The sequence below is a fragment of the Petaurus breviceps genome, unplaced genomic scaffold (genome assembly GCF_028583685.1).
Source record: "Petaurus breviceps papuanus isolate PSGF00001 unplaced genomic scaffold, PetGlider_PUasm1.0 90763, whole genome shotgun sequence".
In the NCBI taxonomy this organism is placed as follows: domain Eukaryota; kingdom Metazoa; phylum Chordata; class Mammalia; order Diprotodontia; family Petauridae; genus Petaurus; species Petaurus breviceps.
The window spans coordinates 7,676,917-7,699,156 of NW_027187340.1; the positions used below are offsets into that span (position 1 = coordinate 7,676,917).

Genomic DNA, 22,240 nt, shown 5'->3' on the forward strand with positions numbered 1-22,240 from the left:
CCCATATGCCACCTGCTGCAGAAGGCGTTCCTGGTCTCCCCAGTCCCTGAGTCTTCCCCTCTAAGTTTACATTTCTTCTACTCTGTATCTACTGCAGATAGAGCCACCCTGTAGGTAGCTATCCATTGTTGTTGTCTGCACCATTCCTGTGCATGCTCCTAGAAAACGGGTCAGTTCTGCTGCTTCTGCCTGTCTTTATATTCCAAAGGATTTAGCTCAAGGTCTGACACATAATACATGTTTGTTGATTGACTGTGTTTTATATGGGTGTACATGTATGGTATATATACATATGTGTGTACAAATATACGGATACTGTAATGTTTGTGTACATATATGGGCATGTGTATGGGGGATATATTTATATGTGTGTGTGGATATATAGGTAGATATATACCTGTATAGATGTATCTATATATGCAAATATTTAAATTTAACTATATATTTATATTTTTATATATACCCACATACATATACAAAAATATACATACACATATATATTCATAGATGCATCTATCTCTACCTATATCTCTATATACATATATACACATATAAACACATCAGTTAAATCTTATATCTGGAGACAAGTATAGTAAGTGTAGTCACACAGATTTTGTGAAAGCTTTAGGTTTTATATTTGCATGGCAATAAATTATAATATATTCTCATGTTTGCACAATGATTGTGACCAATTTTAATTTCTAGTATTTTATTTGTCATCCAAAACGACTTATTTCTGTAGTTCTGGGTCAGATGAAACTTTCTCTACAACTCATTGGGGTTTTTGTACACGAAAGGTTCTGGGAACAACATTCTGGGGCAGGAAAAGGCCTTGTCTAGAGGAGTATTTTTTTGACTTTTCCTTAGCATGCAGACCTCATGCCAACATTCTATGAAGTCTGTGCTATAGATCACAGATTCCAAAAGGAATTTCCATGCATAACTGGGCCCCAAATGCACAAATTCTCCTTCCTTTCACTTTCTTCACCTTGTTCAGCTGCAAGAATGAGTATGACTTTTGAGAATTCTACTTGTCAACCCAATTTAAAGTCCAGGAAAGGAGCTTTTCCATGGCCCCACTGAAGACATTTATTAAAAAAGCTTTTTGGTGAAGGCAAATTCAATACAAGCATATGCTTGCACATGAGTTTTCTTTTGTTTTAATGCTACATATAGATTAAATGCCAGCCTTATACTGAGTAAGTGAATGGTGATAGCAAGTTACCAAAATTGACAGTTGAGAGCACACATAATGAAATGGAAGAAAGCATGTTTAATTTAAAGTACAGGCACTGTTAATTTCATTGACACAGACATGGATAAAGAAAATGTGGGTGCCAAAGTGCCTGCTCATATTTTATCTTTTAATTAAAAAACAGACCAGGATATTTAACTTTTCAAGACCAAGTATTTCTCTAAAGTTGAATGAGTCAGAGTTATTTTGGCCTCAGAGTTTTCTCAAGTAATCACAGAAATAATATTAGCAACATGAGCACAGTACTAGCTGGAGGGAAAGTGCTCACCAATGGGAGGTAAATTAATTCTTCCAGGACAGTAAAGCACCATTTGATAAGTTGTCCCTCCTTCGATTATACTTTGGAAACATAAGAGGACTTTATTTTTTCCCTAAAATTATTTGTTATTTAAGCAAGATTTCTTTTAGAGAATCTTATACTTGCTATAATGTTTAATTTTTCTTTGGTATTCTGGTGATCATGACAATTCAGTTAAAAATGCCCATATTTGCTATGAGTACTCTATAAAAAGACAGCTGAGTAACACAGTGCATGGAATACCAGGCCTAGATTAAGGAAGACTCGTCTTCCTGAATTCAAATCTGGTCTCAGGTACTTCCTAGTTGTGTGACTCTGGGCAAGTCACTTATGCCTGTTTGCCTCAGTTTTCTCATGAGATGGAGAAGAAACCAGCAAACCACTTCAGTGTCTTTACTAAGAAAACCCCAAATGAGGTCATAATGAGTCAGATATGGGGGTGAAGCCAAGATGGCAGAGTAAAAGCAGGAACTTGCTTGATCTCCCACTCCAACCACCTCCAATACCTATAAAAAAATTACTCTAAACAAATTTTAGAGCTACAGAACCCACAAAGTGACAGAAACAAATCTCCCATCTGGAAGGCCAACAGGAAGGGTCTAATGCACAAGGCTGGGAGTTGAGTACACTCCTGTGTGAACCACACTGGCCCAGATTCACAGCCATGACCAGAGAGCAGACTTCAGGGGAGTGAATCACCAGCAGCTGTGGTGCTTTCCTGACTTCTCAACCCATAAACACCAAAGATAAAGTAAAGGGTCAGTAGGGAACTCTATTGGAACTTGGTGAGAGAAGAGCCTGGTCCAGACCCTGCCCCTGGGGCAGCAGAAGTCATGGTGGCATGGAGGCTGCAGCTGCTGCTGCATGGCTGCCTGCAGAGTTCCTGGCTTGCAGATCATAGGGGGACCAAGTAATCATTCAGAGGGTAATTGCTCTTGCTTTGACCTGCTTGGATCTGAGTCATAGTCTTGGGTGGTGGTCCTGGGGTGAGGAATGCCAGTGTGCCAGAGCTTGTGGTAGCTCTAGAGAGGGCACCCTCCTCATAACTCTGACAACAGCTCTGGCAGCAGCTACGTAAACTCCAGCGATTTGGGTCACAGCTCTCTCCACTCTGGAAGCAGAGTTCTACCACAGCAAAGAACTCAAAAGTCAAGTAACTGGCTGGCAAGCTGAGCAAACAAAGGAAGCGCAATCAGACCATAGATTCTTTTTTGGGGACAAAGAAGATAAAAACATGGAACCAGAAGAAAACAACAGTCAAAACATCTGCATCAAAAACTTCCAAGAGAAATATGAATTAGGTGCAGGCCATGGAGGAGCTCAAGAAGGATTTTGAAAATCAAGTAAGAGAAGTAGAGGAAAAATTGGGAAGAGAAATGAGAATGATGCAAAAACATCATGAAAAGAGAGTTGACAGCCCGACTGAAGAAAATAACACCTTAAAAACAGACTAACTCAAATGACAAAAGAGGCCCAAAAAGCCAATGACAAGAAGAATGCCTTAAAAAGTAGAATTGGACAGATAGAAAAGGAATTTCAAAAACTCACTGAAGAGAATAATTCCTTCAAAATTAGATTGGAGCAAATGGAAGCTAATGACTCTATAAGAAATCAAGATACTATAAAACAGATCCAAACAAATGAAAAAATAGAAGGCAGTGTGAAATATCTCATTGGAAAAAACTACTGACTTGGAAAAGAGATCCAGGGGAGATAATTTTTAAATTATTGAACTACCTGAAAGCCATGACCAAAAAAGAGCCTAGAAATCATCCTTCAAGAAGTTCTCAATGAAAATTGCCTTGATATTATAGAACCAGAGGACAAAATAGAAATTGAAAGAATTTACTGATCACCTGTTGAAAAAGATCCCAGAAAGAAAACTCCTAGGAATATTGTAGCCAAATTCCAGAGTTCCCAGGTCAAAGAGAAAATATTACAAGCAGTCAGGAAGAAACAATTTGAGTATTGTGGAAACACAATCAGGATAACACAAGATCTAGCAGCTTCTATATTATTAAGGGACCAAAGGGCTTGGAATATGATATTCCAGATGTCAAAGGAACTAGGATTAAAACCAAGAATCACCTACCCAACAAAACTGAGTATAATGCTTCAGGGGAAAATATAGTCATTCAATGAAACAGAGGACTTTCAAGCATTCATGATGAAAAAAAAAACAAAACTGAACAGAAGATTTGACTTTCAAATACAAGAAGCAAGAGAAGCATGAGAAGTTAAACAGGAAAAAAAGAAATCATAAGGAACTTACTAAAGTCAAACTATTTACATTCCTCATGGAAAAATGATAATTGTAACTCATGAGACTTTTTTCAGTATGAGGATATTTGAAGGGAACACATACGTATATATATATGCATACATTCATGCATATATGTATATATAGGAGGGTATATGTGTATATAAATATATATGTGAGTGTGTGTATATGTGTGTACATTTATGCATGGACAGAAGGCACAGGATCAGTTGAATATGAAGGGATGATATCTAAAAAATAAAATTGAGGTGAGAGAGGGATATATTGGGGGAAGGAAAAAGAGAGAGATAGAATAGGGTAAATTATCTCATATAAAAGAAGCAAGAGAAAACTCTTACAATGGAGGAGAAGAGCAGGAAGGTGAAAGGGAATGGGTCAACCTTATTCTCATTGAATTTGGCTTAAGGAGGGAATAAAATACACACTCCATTGGGTATCTTACCCTACAGGAAAGTAGGGGATAAGGGGATAAAAAAGGGGAGGATAGAAGGGAGGGCAGATTGGGGGAGAGGGTAGTTAGAAGCACACACTTTTGATAAGGTCAAAGTAGAAAATAGTGGGGGGCAGGATAGGATGGAGGGAAATATAGTTAGCCTTTCACAATATATCTAGTATGGAAACAATTTGTGTAACTACACATGTACAACCTATTTTGAATTGCACGTCCTCCCAGTGGGTTGGGTGAGGAGCGAAGAAGGAAAAGAATCTGGAAATCAAAGTTTTAAAAACAAATGTTAAAAAATTGTTTTTTTTTACATGCAACTGGGAAATAAGATATACAGGCACTGGGGTATAGAAATCCATCTTGCCCTATTGGAAAGTTACGGGGCTGGGGGGGGAATGGGGGAGGATATAATAGAGAACAGATTAGGGGAAGGGGTATTCAGTACGTTCAGTATCTTGGGGTGGGCGTAGGGGAAAGACAAGCAGAAAATTTGTAACTGAAAATCTTGTGGAAATGAATGTTGAAAACTAAAAATAAATAATTAAATTAGAAAAAAAAAAAGAATCAGCCATGACTTGAACAACAATAACTCTATAAAAAAGATCCCTTTTTTGTTGTGTTTTACTCCCATATGTATTTATTTCAAAATGGGTTATCCATCATAGGAATCTAGCTGCAAGAGAAAGTGTAAGGAATTGTGGCTAGCTAGTAGAGATCTGTGATGTTTAGTGACCATTCCATCAGAACAATAAGTAGAGAAATCAGAATCCATCCCGCCCAGTTTTACCTCTATTACTCCTTGCAGTGCTCCTTGAAACATCCCCTGACTTAAGTACCCAATCTTCTTTGACAAGCCTCCAGTGGATCATCTTGCTGTTTATTGAACATGTGGAGGCTATCTCACACGAGCTGTTTCATACAGCCTCATCTTCACCCCCAGCTTGTCACCATCAAGTCAACACACATTTATTAAGCACCTGCTCTGTATGAGGCAGAATTGCCTTTGGCAAGTTGTAGACTGCTTTTAGTCATTCCCTTTTTCTCCCTGAAATAGAGGTCCTTTAAAAAAATTTTATATATAGCAATATTTTTCTGGTGGTGTTATATACTTCAGAACACTATGGTCTCTGAATAATTGAAAACAACTCACATGATCAACCTGAAACATATTATGAGCAGGAAATTATGGTAAAAAAATCAAGAATTTATTTCAGGAAATGCATAATAATAAAAGATATGCTGGTCATGTGGAGAAAGCAAGAAGTCATCACTGGCTAACCTATACATTCTATCAGTGTCCTTCAGTGGAAGGCCATTAGCACATTAGTGGCAAACTTACTGGGGGACATAGATGAAAATGTCAGGTTGGAGAGATATAGCATGGCAAATAATCTTTATCAAAGAAGAAATGCTAATATCATTGAGATTATAGATCCATTTGAATATCTGAAAGTATGTATAAGGCATTGTCCCTGACACTGGGGATACAGTTTTCTTGGTTTTGTTTTGGTTTTTTTGGATGACATCATCCTTTAGGTTCTACCAAAGTAGGGTGATGACGGTATGGGAGTGAATAACACAAGATTGAGTGCAATGAGGCCAAACAATCTAAACAAAATGCTTTTAAAACATCGGAGGAGGGAAGAGGGCTCTTTCAGTTAACAGGGATCAGGGAAGGTTACATATAAGATGCAGCATCTCAACTGATCTCTGAAGGAAGATAGGGTTTGTGAAAGACAGAGAGAAGAAAAAGCAGCCAAAGCACAGGAATGACAAGCACAGAGGCAGGAGATGTCATAGGGAATAATCTAGTTTGGGTATGTTTTAGTTGTTCCAAAGTAATATACAAGGAGGGGAGATTTATCTAATAATCTCTGCAAGAATTAATTCAGGAAGGTTGGAAAAGTAAATTGGAGGCAGACTGGGAAGGCTAATTTTGTTCAAGAGGCAATAGATTCAGGGCAACTAGGAGGTGCAGTAAATAGAGCACTGGCCCTGGAGTCAGGAGGACCTGAGCTCAATTCTGGCCTCAGACCTTGGGCAAGTCACTTAACCCCTTAACTGCCCTGCCTTCTCCCCCTCCAAAAAACACCAGAAACCCCCCAATAGATCCCCTAAAGCTTTATTTTAAATGTTGGCATGACATGGTCAGATCGGTGATTTAGGAAGATTATTTTGTGAGTAGTGTGAAGGATGGATTGGGGGTGGGGAAGGGAGGGGATGTTGAGATTGAACATAGGAAGAATAATTTGGAACACTAAAAAGCAGATCAGGAAAGATGTGATGAGGCCTAAACTATGGTAATGGGTAATGTTAGTGGAGAGAAGGGAATGGATGCAAGAGATTCCTGAAGGCAGAACTGACAGGATTTGGCAATTGGCTGGATATGAGGGGTGAAAGAAAAGGAAGCAATAAAGATAAAAGGATCATAGAATTGGAGCCGGGAGGACCTGAAGTACCAGGTCCAACTCCATCAAATCCAACTCCCCCCACCCAGGTCACCATTTTCCTTCTTCAAGCCATATTCAATAATCCTTCTTACTTTCCAATTCACTAAATGCTTGTACTGAATTGAATATTAATGGATATATGATCTCCCAAAGATCAATTTTTGCTGGCAATGACAATGGTAATCTCAAATAAGGAGAGAAGACCTGATTTCTAGGTAACTATTTTCCTCTGACTATCATCAAATACCGATTTTTTGTCTTTTCTGTCATAAAATGTTTGGAAAAACTTCAAAATATTGTTATGATAGATGAAAAAGCATAAAAAGTAAAGAATATTAAGATCTAATACTTCATTGTGTTAAGTATTTTGTTTAATGCCTCTCTGGTGTAGTAAGAATTATAACTCACATTTAAATATACTTTCAGGTTTGTAGAGCACTGGACAAATATTAGTTCACTGGACCTAAAGTAATAAGGAAAAAAATTTAAAATCCTCTTTTTATATCAGCAAGGATAAAAATGTAAATTATTTCAACAAAAAGGAAAAGGAGAGAAAAAATACACAATATATCTTGACTTTATCAAAAAATATGGGCTAGAGACATGGGGAAGGCTAACTCCATTTTCATCTTTCTGATTTTTTACCCACCAGATTTTTCCATACCTGTATCTAAGGGTCATAGATCTTGAGCAGGACAGGATTTCAGAGGTCATCTTTTCCAGTCCTCTCATTTTACAGATGAGGAAACTGAGACCCAGACTGTTAAGTGATTTGCCCAAAGTCACAAATGATAGTCAGAGCTGGCATGGGAACCAAGATCATCTGACCTCATTGCCATAATACCACATGGCCAGATTTGTGCCACAAGCCTTTATTAGCCAAGCTACCTTGCTCTGTGGATGCTCTTTGAACATGGACCAGAATATACAACCCCACCAGGCAAAGAGTTGGAAAGGGGCCAAATTAGCAGCTTTGCATCTTTTGTTTTGTTTTGGTTTTTCAGGTTGGATTCACATATAGTTGATTAAATTCCAATCTCATCTCATGTGATGAAAGCAGAGAAAATGAATTGTTATTGAATTAGGCAGGGCACTGTTTCACTTAGTGAATGTAAATCTGAGGCTGTCTGATGTGGCTATGCACTCTGCTGATTACAAATGGGAAACAGGTTGTCTTGCCTTTGCATTGGCAGGAGCCATCCCAAAGCACGTTGGGAGATAATCTGTTTTGTTTCAACTCACTTATTTGGTATTGCAAGGTTGAAAATACTGACTGTACATATGACATAAATATGAAAAAGCACAGATGATAATTTTCTAAGAAAGAATGCTCATGATTTTTAAAAAAGAGCAGAAAACTGAACAGAATTTTAGCACCTTTCCTTCCCTGATATGCAATTCAAATAATTAAAGTTCTAACATTTTATATTACTGCAAAGCATGATGGCAGTATGCCTTTTTTTATGAGCAATCAGGGTTAAGTAACTTGCTCAAGGTTAAACGGCCAGTTATTTCTGGGTGTGGTTCTAAGTGTCAGAGCCCAGATTCGATCCCCAAGTCATCCCGACGCTGGAGCCGGTGCTCTTACTCGCTGAGCCACCTGGCTGCCCCATGCAGTATGCCTTTTTAAAAATGATTTGAGTGTCTCTAGAATTTTTGATCTCTCTAAATAGAAGTTAATATCTAATATGTAGCTATCTCTATAGAGATCTAAAAACCAAACCAAAGCAAAACATTTTGTCTAGAATGGGCAATTTGGTCCTGATCATCTGGAGTAGAGCACCTGGGCACAGGAAAATTTTCAAGAGTCTTCTCCGGGCACCTTTGTGATATTTCTGGTAACATAGCTTTAGAAATTTGGCAAAATGGAATATATACAGTGTCTGTTCCTGAGAGCCTAATCTTAGGGGGAAAAAAAACTTTGTGTAAGGGAATGCAATAGTATTACTATTTTATCACTTTGTTAAAAGGATTGAAGTTAGAATTGTAATCATTTCACAAATTAGGGCTGTTGCCTTGGTTCTCAACAAGAGTTTTAGGGTAATTTATTTAGTATTAAACAAAATTTTTAAAACCCTTATTTCATACCAGCAGCCCAAAATATTCCCCTTAAAGCAAGTAGAAGTGTCCCCTGCCCCTTCTACATAAAGCTATACATTCTTTTGCCATTCTAAGTCATCACAGAACAGAGAAACAAAAGATTCTTTAGAGATAACCCAATTCCCAACCTTCTCATTTTATGGATGAAGAAACTCAGGTCCAAGGACAGAACAACTTGTCCAAAGCAGAGGAACAATTTGAACCCAGATCCTCTGACTTCCAACCTTTACCCTTTCCTTTAGACCACAAATATATTCCAAAATGTCATTTCTTCCTCCTTTTTTCCTTTCTAGGCTTCTCTTAATTTTCATTTTGACCTAATTGTACTAACATAAACATTGTGCGTGTGCATGCGCACGCATGTGTGTGTGTGTGTGTAAGAAGGCTACAATCATAGTAGGAATTACTACAGACTGCACACCTCTAGGATGACATGGAGAATTTTACCCTAATGCGAGCAACTCTAATGGCTGATGTGAACATCTTCCCATCTCCCATTCAATATGAGTGTGTGTGTGTGGTAGTGAACCCTAACACCTCTCGCTTCTTCTCTTAAACATTCATTCTATGTGTGTATTTTATAAAGACTTTAATCTAAGACTCAGCTGTTGCCTAATGACTACAGGAAAGAACAATTAGCAAACTATTAATTCATCTTGTTCATACTTCCAATACACATGGTAGTTTTTTCTTGTAACCCACATTTTAAACCAGCAATTTGAGTCTGAGTCATGATTATGGAGTATTTATAACAATTATTAAATGAAACTATGATGGAATCAGAGGAATTAGAGCCAGATACAATATCATTTAGGTCAAATTACCCCATTTTTTACAAATGAAGAACACAAAACACACAGAAGATAAATAATTCGTTCAAGGTCACACACGTGGTGACTAGTAGATCTGGGATTTGAATACAGTACTCTGAGACCAAATCCGGGGCTCTAGCTACAATACAGCTTCTTCTCATGAGACTTGCATTTTATTTCAGGGAGTCATGCCTAGTTATCAAGCTTTAGAACTGGAAAAGACCTCAGAGGCCATTTCATCCAGTTCACACAGGAGTCCCCTCTACAACATAACTAACAAATAATCATCAAATTTTTACTTGAACTACCCCAGAAAATAGATGAGAGTCTTCTGAGGCCTCCCATTCCACTTTAGCTCTAGCTATTTTTGCTTGATCTGAACCCAACTTAAATTAAGTCTAAACTTTAACACAGAAAACTTTTGATCAAGGCAGTTACTGAAACAAAAATAACACAGTTTTTGGGACTAGAATTTAAATAAAAGTTTCACTGATAAGACTTGTCAGATTATCCCCCCCCCATTTTCCTATTATATCTCATATTAATTAATACTTAAACTAGAAGCAGTTAGGTGATACAGTGGATGGAGCACTGTTCCTGGTGCCAGAAGGGACAAATCTGGCTTCAAGCATTTACTGGCTATTTGACCCTGGACAAGTCACTTTACTGTTATTTGCTTTACTTTGCAAATCTGTAAAAAGAGGATCATAGCAACACCTACCTCCGGGGCCATTATGACAATCAAATGATATTTGATCTAACAGTATTTGTAAAGTGCTTTGCAAACCTTAAATTGCTTTATAAATGCTAGCTGTTTTTAATCTCTAGCCTTAAGATTTATGTTGCAACTAAACCTTAAATATTATGCAATATTTTTAATCAAAAAGTCTCGCTAATACATATGTAATCTCTGTATTTCTAAATCTCTGGGTGTATATTTATCTAACTAAAGACTGAATATGAATTAATGGATCCAGTAGCAAATTAATGAATTGTGCTTCAGATTATACTTTACTTCCCAAAGGTAATAGTTTGTTTATTTGACTTTTAACTTGATTTCTTCCCTTAGCAGGAAAAAATACTAACCTATAATTATTCTTTGGCATTCAATAAAAGATTTGTGCAATTTGAACATGCTTATGGAAATAAAACTTTTGTTTTCATTCTTAAGAGTGGTGTTTAAGGAAAAAAGACTTTGTTAGACAAATCCTCTAAGAAAGAGAAATGGAAATCTAAGTACTAAGTACAGGGCATGCATGTGCTAAGAATTCTTTGTTTCAGGTGTTAGCTTCTGCAGAGACCCTTGTGTAGACCTGAAACTGGGGAAAGAATGGTACTACTAAGAAAATGAACACTCCATAGGAAGCTGTCTGTGGGTTTCTACTGTCTTTTGCCAAATTTCTACATAAAATTTAAAGAAAAGAAAAAAATTTTCTAGAAGTTAGGAAATCATTTTTATTCTGCTGCCTGGGAAAGACCTTTTGGATGAAACACAGGAACTTTTTAATGATAAGTTGAATATATTATTATTTAAATATTTTAATTATTTATAGTCCCTCAGTGACATGATCCATTTTTCATCTTTGTCAAAATTTATAATGAATTATTCTTTTAATTAAAGAGTTTTCTTTGACATAAGGTTATGCATATAATATTTATCTGATCTTTTGAAAAATGAAACCAATAAAATACTCCTTTTTTTTCTGAATTGGTGATCATACTTTGACTCTTGTTCAAAAAGATCAAGTAAATTCTTCATGATTTTTATAAGAAAAAAATGGCCATTAACTGAGCTCATGATACATTTTTTTCCTACCATATATACTGTGAACCCTCATGAATTTTTCCTTAAGACTCTTTATCTTGATTTTAGAAAAGAATGGAAAGATGTGTATGAGATAATGAAGAATGGAATGAACAGAACCAAGGGCAATACTGTTCTAAGAACTACTTTGAATGACTAAGCCATTTTGATAATTAAATACTCAAGTCAACTACAAAAGACCTATGAAGGAAGATGTTATCCATATCCAGAGAAAGAACTGATAAATAGAAGTATATATGATATAGTTTTTCAAATATATACATATTTCTATCTAATGGTAGCCTTCTCTAAGGTGAGATAGGGAAGGGGGAGAAAAATTAAAATAAAAAGTATACAGTAGAGAAAAAAAGAAAACATAGAAGGAAGCACAGAAAAGCAGGGTAGCTTTGAAAGCAATGTGCAGTATTTATTACATGTTTTTTAAAGTAAACTGTGAAGTGGAAATTCATGATTTTTATATGGAATCCTCTTTTTATTTTGTGCTGTGTACATGAAAATGTTATCATGTCTTTTTTGTATTTAAGTTCAAAAGGAGTAAAAATATATTTTTAAAGATTGTATATCTTTGAAAAGGATTTAGAGACATGAAGCTAAAAATGCATTTAAGCTCCAATTTAGGAAATATCATTGGTCCTTTTTAGTGGGAATTGTCTGTAGTCCTATGTAGATGCACAGATTTAGAACTGGAGGGGATCCCAGAGGAGATCTAATCCAATCCTTATAATTTTACAGATGAGGAAATGAAGCTGTGATAGTAATGGAATATAAAGATTCCCCCTGTATTGGCTTGGTTTTCAAACTGATTGTGTTAAAAACCCAGAGCTTGTTAATCCCACCTGTGGGATGGATTTATTGATGTGAAAAGAGAGTCCTGAACTGGGAGGAGCTGGTGACGTAGATTTGGAGAGACAAGAGAGAGGCAGAAGAACTTTTTGGAAGCAGCACCCTCGTGGAGGCTGAGAGAGAGACTGAGAGGATTACTGGGGGCCACTTTGAATCGCCCTGGACTTTTGAGACCTGCCCCCTGAGCTGCCAAGGACTGAGGAGACATGGCTGTTTTGCTGGTACTTTGTCTGTCTGTTTTGATGTTGTTTTGCCAGATTTGTCCACTGGTGAAAGACAGTCCTGTTGTTGAAGAAGTCCTGGAACCTGGCTGTTGGCTAAGAGCTCCTGAGACTGTCCTGCAGACAGAGAGTGAATACTGTCCACTGGTGAAGGACAGTGCTGTTGTTGCAGGGGTCTGGGAACTTTTCTGTTGGTTCAGAAGCCCTGAAGAAGGATTTTCTTGTTGTATGTTTACAGAAATCCTGGGAGAGGGTTTTGCTAATGTTTTCAGGGGTTCTAGGACTGTTCTACAGACAGAAGATGAATTAATGAAGAGACTGGCAATGTATCTTGTGGCCTTGCTAAGCCTTGTATCCCCAGGAACTAAGATTGCTGAGAACTTGCCTCATGTCAAGATGAAGAAAAGACCTCCATTTGGGTATTAAGTGCTGTGCTTAAACTTGATGTAACTCTGGGGTAGATTCAATTGTGATCCAGGGGTGGGGAACTTTTGACCTTTTTGTGTCCTATGGTTGAACAAATGAATGTACTTTACTTATGTTTGGAAACTAATCTCCATTTGAGAAGAGGGGCTTTGTGGTGGACTAAAGGAAGGTACAGCCTAGGGGTGGAGTATTATTTAGAACAGGGACTTTGTAATTGATTGAATGATTGGAAGGTCCTGGGGTGGGGTAGTACTTGGAGATTATTTAATCACACTTAGTAAATGCTGTATTTTGAATGATGTCATGTTCTGACCTTCTCTGTTCTTGGTTTGTCACTGAATAAAATGGAGAGCACCTATGCTGGTATTTTGAACCTTGGGAAGATGCCTTTCCTTGACATGACATGACATTACATTACATTACAGAAGCCCAGGGAAGGTAGTGTGCATCAGAGGTTAGATTTGAACCCAGGATCTCTGACTTCAGAGTCAATACACTTTTTCACTCTATCATCCTGCACATGAAATATCTTTCTTTTTAATTAAATATGTCACAATAACTAGGGCATTTAAATGAGAGGTCTGGTCAGAGATATGGTGGACAAGACACATGAATATAACGGTAGATTTCACAGCCACAAAAATTTCACAAATACCATAATTATTTTAGCACTGACACACTGCCTTTTATTTCCCACATCTTTATAAGGCACTAAATGAAATTTCTCAGCTCCCCTGAGAGGTAGATAATGAAACCCATTTTACAAATAAGAAACTGAGATAATAAGAGGCATGTGTTCCCAAATGCTGTAGAAGTTGATCAACAGCAGAGCCAAGATCACTATGTGGGAATCTCTGGCTCTGTGTTATGTCCTTGGTCCTTCCATTGCTAATATATTGATTTAGAAGTACAGCTTGTGTTTCATCTTGTAGTGCTAACTTAAGCTTCAAACTATATTTTAATTTTGTGGGATACCTATACACCTAGTAGACTCTTAGGTCCCATGAAATCAGATCAAAGACAGTAAGAGGAATTTAGAATCTGTTTGCAATAACCCTTAGCTTATTAAGTAATATAACCCATGTTAAAAACAAATAAAGAATATTTTGATAAACCAAGATCAAGAAATAAGCATCAACATTAGTGTAACAATGAAAATGACATGGACTACTGATTTCTGGTGCTATACCCTAAAAAGAGACCTTGATAACTGTACACAATAAATAAGTGATCAAAAATAAATTGGATTTCAAACTTCACACACATCCATATGTTGATCTGAGTTTTCCATCTGTGTTCACCTAAAGTCCCTCTAGGAGGTAATAAACATGATATAATTTGACTTTATTACATTGAAGACATCTTTCTAGAGCACAAGATATATCTCTCTTTGTTGCAAATAATTTACTGAGTTCGTCAAATAAACATTGAAAACAACAAAGGAAAAATAGACCATCTCATGTAGCAGTGGCATTAACCAAATAAGGAATATGTCCAAAGTGAAGGAGGAGAAGCAGACGGGGGCCTTGGTGGGGGAGGTGAGGCGGAGGTACACAGATTTACTGTCCTTTCAGCTTGTGGCAAAAGCATCCAGTGGGGTCAATACTCTAGTTACTATGTGAGTAGCCAATACATTAGTGAAACGCTAATATAGATGACACACAGCGTTATCCAGTCTATTCTCGTGATCGGTGGCCCGATGTTACCTGTCACGTAGAGGATGGCACTGGAAGAGAGAGTGCCGCTAGAGTTTTGGGCCCGAGCAACATAGAGGCCCGCATCTGTCTCACACACCTTCTGAATGAACACTGTGTGCTTTGTCTCCTTGTGTAAAACCTTTAAGTGACCATCTGCTGTCAATCTCTGGCCCTTCTTGTACCTGAAGCAAAGAGTCAGTTTGTCAAGTCAGAATCAGGTTTGTTTTGGTTTTTTTAATCAACACAATTTGCCAATTTGTAACACCTTGTATAATACTTCATGTGACTTCCATGATAATTCCTTAATAATAAACCCAGCTTTATGACTCCAAATCACAACTCAGTTTTTAATCAATAAATATAGGTATCTACTAATTAGGGTTGGCTACATTATCATGGTCAAACTACAAATTCCACAATAGAAAATTCTATCTTTCAGAGGTAGTTATTATATAAATTACTAGTTGGTAACATCAATTGACAATTTCATTTGTTGATTAGCTATAGTAAATATAAAAATAAAATGCTTACACTAGTGTAGCTGTCTTGCCAAAAGTTATGAAAAAAGGTACATTTTGTGAATAATTTCATGTTTTACATGGGCAAAGGGGCTAACTCCTGTGAATGGAGTTGCTGTTACATTAAGGAGTTCCTCATTCTTCTATTAAGCAATGAAGTATTCCATAATTTATATATTTGAAAATTTAAATTTTGCATATTGAGTTTTCACAAAGTGAGCCATATATGAAGAACTATTTCATTCAGTTGTCTAGCTGTCAATTTGGAGTTTGCCCATTTTTAAAATTCATGATTACTTCAATCCAATTTGCTGTTATTTTAATGACCTCATTTTCAGATTATAGTGGCAAAGATGATTTCCCCATCAGTGTTAAGACCTTTAGAGATACGTATTATCCAAATTAATATTTTATGGGGGTAACAAGTAAAAACTCAAACAACATTTTTGGATTAAACCAATATTTAATAAAAGTGAAAATTAAATATAAATGTTTTCCCCATTCATCAGAATCAAATTCCTGTTTAATCAAGGACATAGATAAATGTATTTAAAAAAAAAGATAATACTGCTCATGTAGGTGCCCTTTGCTTTTAGTATTCTGAAGAACAGATATTTTCTCACACATCTTTTAGGGGACTGGTAACCATGCCCAGTCTCAAGTACCTTTGCACTAACACACTTAGTATGTATAAATCTTTCATTAAAATTCAGGCCATGCTAACATTATAATAAGTAAATAGCATTCTACTAATGTTAGTTCATGGTTTATAAATAAATAAAAACATAAACAAAAACATGCTCTCTGCAAAGCCTACAGAATTGTCATTGATTCTTAACCTTCAACATTTATGGAAGTCTGGTTGCAACCTAAAAATTTTCAAATATTCAAAAGCATCCTATATACTTTTGAGAAAGTCATAACCTTTGTAACTGAGGACAGAAGGTACTATTGCAAACAATAATAATAGGGTTTCAGAGACTAATGCTTTGTGATTTAATTTTCTTTACAAATTTTAAAAATGTTTAGAACTCCATACTGAAATCCTCTAGCAAGGGTGCCAAATTTAAATAGAAACAGACCCTTAAGGACAGCATATTAATTTAGAAATCTGCAAACTGACATTATTTATATTGTATAATATTTTTATTTCTTTAATTAGATATTTTCTGATTTTGTTTTAATCTGATTCAGCCTGTACTACTGAGTTTCATAGGTGGCTTTGGGATCATGAATTTGACACCTCTGCTCTCATGTACCAATTTCATCTATTTTCACATTTTTTTAATGCATCACCTGGATCACTTGTGAAACATTTTTATAATCCACCTTTCACATGGGAGAAACTATTTTAAAGAATATTAATAATATAAAAAATAAAAAACAAAATATAACAAAGGTTATGCAGTATGTATAATGTGTTGAATAGAAGGGAGAAAGAAGGGAAATGAAGAGAAATGGAGGGAAAAAACCCTAAAGTTTACATTTTTTTTCTCCTTAAATAGCAGAGGTTAAACCAAGGCTTTCCCATGTTTGTAAAAGTAGACAGGTGTCAGATTATGGGAGAAAATTAGTCAAAACATAACATTTAGAAGGGTGAAATATTATGCAGAAAAAAATAAGAAAAAAAGGGGGGAAAAGCTGCCTTTTAGTGCTTCTTGAATTGTTATTTTATAAGGTGAGATTTCCCTGCCCCGCCCCCCTCTCTCAATAAACTTATTAACAGTGCTGTTATCTGAAAGAGCGTGTTTGGGATCTGGTGTGAGTTTGTACCATGCAGAACTGTGCAGAAGAGGGATAATCATTCTAAACCTTTGTTAGTGCCCACAGAACTACTGTTTTCAGTGACTTATAATTCATTTTGATTCACTGTTTTTCATTATAAGCTACCCACCAGGTCAATGTAGGCTCTGGAAATCCTGTTACTTCAACTTCCAAAGTCACTGGAGAACCTTCCATGACTGTGACATTAGACAGGAGCCGGGAGAAGTTAGGTGCCTGACCAGCTAGGCTGACCCGGCTGTTCTTTCCTGATGTACTCTTAATCTCTTCTCGGGTGACCTGGGAGCTTCTGCTGGTGTCTGACTGAAACAGGAGACCTGGGAATGCATCAGGGTTAGCATGCAGCCTATCTTGGGTTTTAGTAAAGTTATTATGATCATGCAATTGTTCTTGGGTTTCAAGCATGGTTTTGTGAACTTGATGGCGTTGTTGCAAACGTGTTTCATGCACTTTACTCATCATGCTCTCTGGAGGTTTAGCATGGATTTTTCTGAAGGCAGTGCTCGTTTCCAGGAATTCCAGGGTAGTTAAAGGGGTATCAACTTTGAACTTGGGGCAGTGTCCTGGTGAGAGAGGTAAAGGCCTCTCATCTGGACTTGTTCCTTCTTCCTTCCAGCAATTGGAAATAAAAGTGACAGGTGCTGAAGGACCAGGTTTGTAGGTCGCTCTTGGATCACCATTGTCAATCTTCATCTGTAGGCTATAGGAACTAATGTGCAGGTTCTGAGGGTTCTGCATGGGCAGCTCCTCAAACTCCACTTCAGATTGCAAGAGGTTTGATTCAGGGCTCCCAGGAAGTGGAGGCAAGGAGATATCATCTGGGGAAGCACAATCAGATTCATCCCCGGAGGACCCTTCTTCAGAGAGGAGCAAAGCCTGTGGGGAATCCACATTGGCACAAGATGGTGCTTCCTGGAAAAATTGATCCTCCTCTGCTTTTCTGTGAACTGAAATAGCTGCCACTGGCTCTTGTTCCTTTGGGAAAAAAAGAGACAAATAAAACCAAAGATTTTTCATGAACCTTTTCCCCCAGATGAAAACCAGCTAGAATAAAATTCAATTGCCAGAGAAAGAGCAGCTTGAGAAAGCTAGAAGCTCGAAGAAATGTTAGTTTCATTAGGAAAAGCCTTCATAATGACTAATTTCTCTAACTGTTTAAATCCTCCCTCCATGGCTAAGGAAACACTAATTTGACCCAAAGTATACCAAGATTTTTTCAAGTGAAAGTATTCCATTTAATGGAAGAGAGGAAAGATACTTAGACTGGGGGTCAGTGGACTTGAGGGCAGCTTAGGTGGTATTGTGGATGGGGATCGTGGGGTACCCCAGAGTCAAGAAGACATCTCTTGGAGTTCAAATCTGGCCTCAGACACTTACTAGCTATGTGACTCTGGACAAGTCACTTAACCCTGTTTGCCTCAGTTTCCTCATCTGTAAAGTGGACTGGAGAAGGAAATGGCAAACCACTGAAGTTTCTTTGCCAAGAAAACCACAACTGAAGTCATGAAGAGTTGGACTGAACAAGGGTCTAACTCTTCATGAACCCATTTTTAGTCATGTTGTGAAAGAAAAAACAAACCAAAAGAAACATACACACACATACAAACACAAAGTGAAAAATAGTATGTTTTGATTTGCATTCAGATTCCATAAGCTCTTTCTCTGGATATGAATAGTATTTTTCATTGGAAGTCTTTAGGAATTGTCTTCAATCATGGTATGGCTAAGAATAGCTAAGTTATTCACAGTTGATCATCATACAATGTTGCTGTTACTTTATACAATATTCTCCTGGTTCTGCTCATTTCACTTTGCATCAGTTCATGGTATGTCTTTTCAGGTTTTTCTGAAGTCCACCTGCTTATCATTTGTAATAGCACAATAGTATTCCATTATGTTCCTATCTCACAACTTGTTCAGTCATTCTGCAACTGATGGGCATCCTTTTAAATGTCCAATTCTTTACCATCCCAAAAAGAACTGTTATAAATATTTTTTGTATAAAAAGATCCTTTTCCACTTAAAAAAAACTCATTGGGATACAGACTTAGTAGTGTTATTGCTGGATCAAAGGGTATGCACAGTTTGATAGCCCTTTGGGCATAGTTCCAAATTGTTCTCCAAAACACTGGGACCAGTTTACAATTCCACCAACAGTGCATTAGTCTCATACCCTTCTTTAGCCTTCCTTTGCATAACACATTATTAGGCATTTGCTTTTTCTTTTTTTGATGGGCTAAGGCAAGGCAATTGGGGTTAAGTGACTTGCCCAAGGTCATACCTCGGGTGTCGAGTGTCTGAGGCTGGATTTGAATTCAGGTCCTCCTGACTCCAGGGCTGGTGCTCTATTCACTGAGACACCTAGCTGCCCCATTTGCTTTTGTTTTACCTTTTGTCTTTTATTGGAAGAATGTTTTATGTTCTCAATTATATTCTAAATTTCTTCTGAGGAAGGAAACTTGCCTTCTAAATCTTGGCAATCATAGAGTATCTACTCAAAGTTTCAACATGCACTTTAAACATGCTTTTAAAATAAATGAATGTTCAGCATGACAATTGAGTTAAAAACAGAACAATATCCTTTTGTCTTATACCATGGGAATTTTTTTCTTCCTTAAAGAGAAGGTGGGGATAGATTATATAAACCCAAATACAAATGGAGAGAAAATACTTTCCCTCCACTCACTTATTGAATTTAAATTCTGGACCACAGAGTCACAATGCAGATATGGTCTCCTGATTTTGCATTATACTGATAAAATAAGCAATCTATATTGGGAAGGTCCCTGTCTATTCCATGGCCTGTTCAGGATGGGAGTTACCTAGGCACTATCCTGCCGGCTACCCACAAATGTGAGTGGAGAAACTGCAATCAAGGTGCTGCTTTCTCTTGGTAGAACCCTAAACAGTTTAAATGAGAGGCATGGCTAGAAGCACTGTGGGTCTGATGGTATCTCTTTCTTTTCTTCTATCGGGGACTTTGAGAAGCATATGGAAGCTTTATCAATGATTAGTACAGCTTTCAAAAGCTGGGAAGCTGTTCTTTTCATCTGAGAAAAAACCTGCTATCCATGAATGCTCTCCTAGACATAAAAGGGAGAGTCAAACTCATGTGGCCCAAGGGGGAAAGATCTGGAAAATCATTGTTTCTTAACCATACCTTTCTGGAAGAGTTCCCAAGCACTGCCCCTCTAAAATCTCAAGTTTGAGAATTTGGAGATCTGGTTTTCTATCAAGAAAAGAGGCATTTTCTGAGTGTACCTCTCTTGGTGAAAGGAGATCACACATGGGACCTTCATATCTGGAGAAGCAGTAGCAAGGAAAAGGAATTGCAATATGGGGAAACAAGAAATCCAGACTTTGCACTCTGCTACTACGAGTTATTCAGTGTGGGTCCTATGGGAAGAAGGGAGGTTGCCTGTTTAACATGCCCATGGGCATCTCCTTTTGAGTGGAGTCCAAGCCCTAAGAATAGTCCATGAGGTGGATGTTTATATGGGGCTGTGTGGAATTAAAGAGTGCCTCACTGGAATGCCAGGGTGTTGTCCATCTAGAAGTTTCAAATTCTGTCCCTTTCTGAGGAGAGGTCTCAGCACCAGGGGAAGGTGCTGAGTGTGGAGCACTTTGGGGCTACAGAAAAAAGTAGAAACCACTGGAGAAGGAACAGAACTGCATGACTTGTATATGGACTGTTGTTAGCGCTTTATATATTTTCTGCATTGCTCATGCTCTCTCCTGAGTCTTTTACATGTCTGCATTTATTTTTGTGCTTCACAGTAAAGACTGTTCTGGATTGAATGTATGTGTTATGACTTTGAGGACCTGGGAGAAAACTTTTCTGAAGACTGAAATGTCACCTATACTCAAAGACTATTCCAACATAAATTTTGGGTTGGGGCATAAACAATTTAAAAGGTATAATTGATTTTTGGGTCATCCCCCAAGATGGGGGACCTGGATCATTAGATGCACGTTAAATATACAGAATTTTGTTCCATTGAAAACAAACAACTTCATCTCTTTTTTTAGAAATCCCTCTTAAAATTGGTCATTTGGATGTGCTGCTGTTACCAGGAAGGTAGCTTTGCAATGTGATTTCATAAACTACCCCCTCACTCTTTTAACCACAGGTTTTGCTGTTGTTGCTGCTGAGTCATTTCAGTCGTGTCTGACTCCTTGTGACCCCATTTGGGCTTTTCTTGGCAGAGATACTGGAGGGGTTTGCCATTTCCTTCTCCAGCTCCTTTTACAGAGGAGGAACTGAGGCAAACAGGGCTAAGTGACTTACTAGGGGTCACACAGCTAGGGTCTGAGGCCAGACTTGAGCTCAGGAAGATGAGTCTTCCTAACTGCAGGCCTGGCACTCTAACCACTGTGCCACCTAGCCACTCTCCATAAATTTTAGTTCAGTATAAAACCTCTATAATTTTTGAACTAGTATTATTAGTAGTCACTCTTTGGAGGTATTTATTAAAGTTACATAACATTATTCTTAGGGTCTTCCCTTTGAGATTACCTCCAGTTAATTCTGAATATATTATTCATACATAGTTGTTTGCATGTTGTCTTCTGCATTAGACTCTGAGTTCATTGAAACATCAGGGACTAGTTCTTCCCATTTGGGGTTATTTGCTTGGTTGGCTTTTTTGCCTTTCTTTGCTTCCCCAGAATTCAGCAGAGTGCCTAGTACATGTTGTACTTCAGTTGTGTCCAGCTCTTTGTAATCCCATGTGGACTTTTCTGGGCAAAGATGTTGGAGTGGTTTGCGATTTACTTCTCCAACTTATTTTACAGATGAAGAAATGGAGGCAAACAGGGTTAAGTGACTTGGCCAGGGTCACACAGCTAATAAGTGTCTGAAATCAGATTTTAATTCAGATTTTCCTGACTCCAGGCCCAGCACTCCATCTACTGTGTCACCTAACTGGCTCTTTCTAGCACACCCTAATTACATAGTAAATGCTTGTTGACTACTGTTAAGCAAAGAATCACTGTTTTAAATCATTTAATGCATTTGCTATTCTTCCTTAAAAGCTGCCCACCCTACCATATCAACAGAGGCTCTTGAAACACCGCTCTAGAAGTAGTGATAGAGGGGGAAGCCAGGTGGAGCAGTGAAGAGAGCACCAACCCTGGAGTCAGGAGGACCCGAGTTCAAATCCAGACTCAGGCATTTAACACAAAACTAGCTATGTGACCTTTGGCAAGTCACTTAATCCCAATTGCCCTACCTTTCCCCCTCCAAAAATAAAAGCAAAAAAAAAAAGTAGTGATAGAAATCTTCAGA

General features: G+C 37.6%; 1 protein-coding gene across 1 annotated transcript in view; it reads right to left on the reverse strand.

Moving 5' to 3' along the window:
• The window catches only part of CCDC141 (coiled-coil domain containing 141), a 298,856-nt gene that overhangs the window by 13,414 nt on the left and 263,202 nt on the right, over positions 1 to 22,240 (reverse strand). Inside the window, exons 23-24 of the mRNA XM_069068555.1 lie at positions 17,066 to 17,928; positions 14,663 to 14,835 (exon numbers count right to left, since the gene is read on the reverse strand). Of these exons, the coding sequence (XP_068924656.1) occupies positions 14,663 to 14,835; positions 17,066 to 17,928 (1,036 nt within the window). The remainder of the gene's footprint in view (positions 1 to 14,662; positions 14,836 to 17,065; positions 17,929 to 22,240) is intronic.